Here is a 5,315-nt window from a genome sequence, read left to right as displayed (position 1 = left end):
GCGCTGCCATTGGGCGAGCGGGGCGTCGGCGGCTGTGGCAGCGGGTTAGATTGCGCCGGGGCGTATGTCTCGGCGGGGCCGGCGGCGGGTGCAGCCCTCGGTGGGGCCGCCGCTATGGACGCAGGTGGGTGTAGAGCCGCCGGTCCTTCCGCGCCTCGGGACGGCCCGCGGCGGTCCGGCGGCCGCGCCTCCCGCGGGAGGAAGGCCTCGCCCTGCCGGGGCCTCGGCTCTGCCTGTGGCGGCCTTGGGAGCGGCGTTTGTCGGAGCGCGAAGGGCCGCCCGGCCCCGCTCTGCTGAGGTTCGGGCTTTTCTCAGCGCGGAGCGAGCGGAACCTCCGCGCCTCCCTCCGTGTCTGCCTTCGGCTGCCGCTGGTCGGAGCCGGGACAGCACAGGGCTGCGGGGATGGGGAGGAGTCTGCGGGCTGCCAGGGGCTCTGAGGGCCGTGGTTCATTCGGCCCGGAGAGCGGGAGCCGAGCGGAGCCTCGTGGCGGCTGCGGCTCCTCACGGGGAGCGGACGGGCAGCGCTGAGCTGCGTGCTGAGGGAACGGCGTGGAGCTGCGTTGGGGAGGGGCGGCTGGGGGCAGGGAGAGGTTCTGCAGCCCAGGGCGGTGGGCACGGCACAGCTCCGTGGCAGCGGGCACGGCCCTGACGCCAGAGCTCAGGGAGTGCTGGGACGCCGCTGTGAGACATCGGGTTTGGGTGGTGCTGTGTGGGGCCGGGGGTTGGCCTCAGTCATCCTTGTGGGTCCAGTTTGGGATGTTCTGTCATAACTTGGTCTTACCTTTGCTCGCTTCTCCTGTCTGGCCCTCATCTCTTCCCATAGTACCAGCAGAACTGCTCATGATGGAGTTCTTGCTTTCCTACAGGAAAACAAACTGGCTCTCAGATTGCAGCAGGTATCCCGCTAGCCATGCCCAGCACCAGCCTGCCCTCACCCTATGCAGAGATAAGCAGTGCTCTATGATAACGGCGTCTCCTATGCCTCCTACCTGCTGAACAGCCATCTGTGTGGGGCTGTGCTCCCAGGGGCCGTGCTGCTCACAGTGTTTGTCCATGGTCTCGATGCAGAGCTGCAGTGGGGCTGATAGAGTCCCTGCTTTGTGCCAGCATGTCCTTGTGTGCTGTCACATCAGTGTCTCGCACCTGGGAACTACGCATGTTCTGACAAGTGAAACAACACAACCAGAGCCAACGGGCCTGTTTGCTTGCCCTTTATGTAAGCACAGCAAGGCTTATCAAGGGAAGAACAAAACGTGCTGTGATAGCGGGGCTTCGCTCTGCTGCATCTCCTCCTCTGCAGGGCCGGTCTCAGGCTGTGAAGTATGGAGCACTGGAGCCCTGTGGCCCAGTGACAGGCTGGCAGGCTTCGGACCGCTCAGCCTCACCGTGCCTTACCTCCTTGTTTTTGCTCAGATAATCGGGATTTGTCTTGTCTGAAAGGGCTTAAGGAAAAGGAGGGACTTAATCTCTCTTCTGCAAAGGCCAGAAGTAAGCGTTCAGGCTGTTCTTTAGCCATTTGCTTTCCAAGCATTTTTCAGCTTTGAACTTCTCTATTACAGTAGATTTACCTTCTTGACCTTCAGAAACGTCCTGCATCTGGCAGCTTTCATCCTCCTCACTCCGATTCCCTTTTTGATGTACTTTTGTCAGCCTTGAGGGGCGACCATCTGTCTCATTCCCAATACTTTTGCTGCTGTTCACTGGGCTGCAGGATGTGGGGAAAGCAGCCCTGAGCTGTTGCTGCCCGAGGAGCATTTGTTCCTGCGCTGGGGAGAGGAGCCCTGCCAAAGATGGGGATGCACAAGAAGGAATTTGGAGAGTGATGTATTGTAAAGCCTGGTTTTCCTTCATCTGGCATCCCAGTTCTTTACTTCCACTTTTTTTTTTTATGTAAAGAGGAAGGAAGAAAAAAAAGTTGACAGAACTTTCAAGCTGTGCATGCAAACTACAATTGAGATGATTTGTGCTGGAGCAAAGATCAGCCCTTTTGCTATGTAAAGCATAAGGAAATTCTCTTGAGTCATCAATGTTTAGACTCCTTTGTTTCATGAAGTTGACAGAAAAACAGTTCTTGTTTTGCTGAAGTAGTGAAAGTTTGGCACGTGGAAGGCTTTGCCTTTTCCATCAGGGCTTTGGGATGCTCCAGCAAATCCCATGCAAGGTGTGCCTGTGGGACAAAGGTCCAACAACTGCTGCATCACTCTAAGTGTGTCCGACACTCCTGGAAGGAGAAGCTGCCTTTCTGATGGCGTGCTCTGCATGGCTCAGACTTTCACCCATTTAACTTCAAATCCACTGTATGCTGGTGGAAGCTGAGCTGTTGTTCAGATGTGTGTGTATGTGGATCTCCTGCAGAGGCTGCTGCTCTGCTGTCCTGGATGTGCAGAGGTCAGCCTTGAAAACAGATCGAGGGCTTCTTGAAGGTGAAGGTTTGGATCACTGCCTGAGAAAAATTGCTGATCTCACCTGACTTCTGCAGCTGTGAGAAGAGCATCTTCAAAGAGGATTTCTGCTTCATGAACTCCTGGTGTTATTTATGGACAGGCCCTTTGCTTCTAACCACGCAGCTCACTGTGCTCTTACCTGAATTACTTTGGGCTACTTTTATCAGTCTGCCGGGGGTTTATTGTTCCTGTTCAAATGTTCTTAACCTGAACTAGGAGCATTCTTTTTTTTTTTTCCCCTGTAAAGGTGAAATTTTAGCCCCTGTACTTAACCTGTCAGATGGTGGAGAGTATTTTCTTTAATTAAAAAGACAAAACTCCATATGCGCTAAAGCCTGTCTGTGTAGTTTGGGTGTGCAGCTGAACCTGCCAGACTTGTGCACAGAGCCCTGAAATAAGGCATTCAGCTGAAGGCTCACAAGTGTGGGACCTGTCTTTTGCACAAGTCTCCCAAGTGTTTGGTGTTGTAGTGCTTGTAGTTTGCATACCCTGCACGTGAGCTGACCCAGCAGGCAGCCTGGAAGCTGCTTGAGCAATTGCTGGTCCCTTCCTGTGTAGTAATGTCACATCTGCAAGAGGAATTTGTGAAATTTAAAGGAGCAAACGCAAAGTGATGCACACTTGAAAGTGTCTGCAGAAGTTGTAGTTGGGTGGAAGGATGTCAGCACTGAGCAAGAAGAGAGCAGAACAAGTCAAACTATTATGGTAGACACAGCATGTGGACTGTTGGAGGTTTATAAAGTTTGGCTACTACACATAAAACCATTCTTAATTTCCCCTGACAACATTTAGCAGTGAAAAAGATCGTGTTACTTTGCTCCCACTTTTCTGTGCAAGCAGAATTGCTTTGCTTAGATTGCTTTATGCCTGGGTTAGGGCCAGAGCGTAGTTCAGAATTTGGTTTAGGAGCCCACTCTGCATATGTGTTTCCAGAGCTCCTGCTTACATGGATGCTGGTCTGACTGGTGGTGTCTTGCTGCTGCTTATGGGTTTCCTCTAACATAGGAACTGGCTTCCAGTTGAGAGAGCCAAGAGGCAGAAGGCTGATGAGGTACTTGCAGGAGCCAGAATGTCTTGCACAGCTTGTTTGTCTGGGTGTAGCATCCTAATTCAAGGTGCCTGGAAAGAGGGGCAGAGCCTTTTTGGAGCTCTCATTTATTAAATGCAAATCAGCCAGGTTATTGTTTACTGGAGTTCCAGATGGTGATTTTGGAAAGCCAAGTGAGGAACAGCTGGGGGAGAGAGAGATTCATCTTCTGCGCACACCTGTTTGTGAGCGTGGTGGCATCTGGTCTGATGGCAGGTGAACTTGTGGGCAGCAGTGAGGTGTGCACCATGGCTGGTGGCTTTTTCAGGAGGTGTGAATGATTGGAACTTGTGATCATGTTGTCTGTCTCCCTGTTTTAACCCCAGGCCAAATGGCCACGGATTTTAGTGGGTTTGGTATTAGAAATATTTGCTTAGGCAGTTCTGCAACTGTTAAACTTAGCTTTGTTTTAAATTTAACTTGCAGCTTGTTGAAGAATTGAAATTAGGTGCAATTCTTAACCTTCTAGGTGCTTTAAAGTCAGCCTCCTCCACCCCCTGAGCTTCACTTCCAAGACTTCCCAAATACAGACTAGTGGAGCACAGCACATCCAGCTCATCTTCCCCCACCCTGTCCTTTTGTACAAGGCTTAAGCTGCCCTGATCCAAGGGCATCATGCAGCAGCCTGTGTGCATTCTGCAGAGTGCAGCAATCAATGCTGAGTGGTGGTGTAAGAAGAGATGGATATTTGGGTGCTGATTGTGAAGGGAGCAAGAATAAAGTAGACGCAAGGTGTGTCTTGGAAGCTCAAACCTCTGCACTAATGTGCATTCCTCACTTTTAGCATGACCTCCTTGAGCTGCAGACTGTTTTTGGACAGGCCACGGCTTGTGCTTCAGCTCGTGGCCTCTGAGGATGGAATGACTTGAGGAGCAAGGTTTGGTTTCCAATTTAATGCAGTCCATACTTCTCATATTTCACCACCAAAAGCTGTGTTCTCAGGAAGAAGCATCTCAGTTGCTCTGTTCCCTTGAAAAGAGGACCGCAGTGCTGTAGCTGATGGCTGTTAGTGTGCACAGTGATAGCTGTGCTGAGCAGCAGTGCAGTTGCTGGCTGAAGTCCTTGACGTTTTCTTGACCCACTCAGTTTTCACTGGGCCAAACGTGGAGCTGATCTAACCTGGAAGCTCCTCTGTTTCCTTGCTTGTGGAGCAGCAGGCAAGAGCTGTGGGTGCGTGGGTTCCCTGTTCCTTACAGTTTGTGACTGTAGTGGGAGCCAAACTGTTTCTCGCTAGTTGCTCTGAGGGTAAGTTATGGTGTCACAGCAGCTCTGGTTCTGCAGTACTGTTTTTGTTTGATTTTCTGAACAGCAAGGAAAAACAATGAGTGATACGTATATTTCTTCCTTTCTATTCCAGCTACTCTTACCTATGACACTCTCAGGTTTGAATATGAAGACTTCCCTGAGACCAAAGAGCCTGTTTGGATCCTAGGCAGGAAATACAGTGTTTTTACAGGTATTTTGCACACACGATGTTATGACACTGCAGAGGATTCTGTTAATGTTACATGTTTTATGTGCAGCTAGGTGACTGCAGACCTTGCAAGCACAGAGCAGAGCCTATATGCTGTCAAAGCATGCAGATTGTAACTTCTATGCTTCCTTCTGTCTGGCCATCTCTGTAGACTCTAGAATATCTTTGCACAGAAAGTTACCATTTAGTAGTTATTGACAAATGGATAGCTTAGGGGAAAGGCAAGAAAAATTGTTTACTGCCTCACAATTTACCTGTGACCATGGTGTTTTTGGTTGTAGCTTTTTTTTTTTTTTCTTTTTAAGGGAAA

The 5,315-nt window shown here is 50.6% G+C and overlaps 1 protein-coding gene across 1 annotated transcript in view; it reads right to left on the bottom strand.

The window, feature by feature from the left end:
- Positions 1–5,196: 5,196 nt before the first annotated feature.
- The window catches only part of ESPNL (espin like), a 1,114-nt gene continuing 995 nt past the window's right edge, over positions 5,197–5,315 (bottom strand). Inside the window, exon 3 of the mRNA XM_031555078.1 lies at positions 5,197–5,214. Within this exon, the coding sequence (XP_031410938.1) occupies positions 5,197–5,214 (18 nt within the window). The remainder of the gene's footprint in view (positions 5,215–5,315) is intronic.

This window comes from Meleagris gallopavo, chromosome 11 (assembly GCF_000146605.3).
Source record: "Meleagris gallopavo isolate NT-WF06-2002-E0010 breed Aviagen turkey brand Nicholas breeding stock chromosome 11, Turkey_5.1, whole genome shotgun sequence".
NCBI lineage: Eukaryota > Metazoa > Chordata > Aves > Galliformes > Phasianidae > Meleagris > Meleagris gallopavo.
The sequence above is the reverse complement of the archived record's forward strand: the minus strand, read 5'-3'. Positions and strand labels throughout refer to the sequence as shown.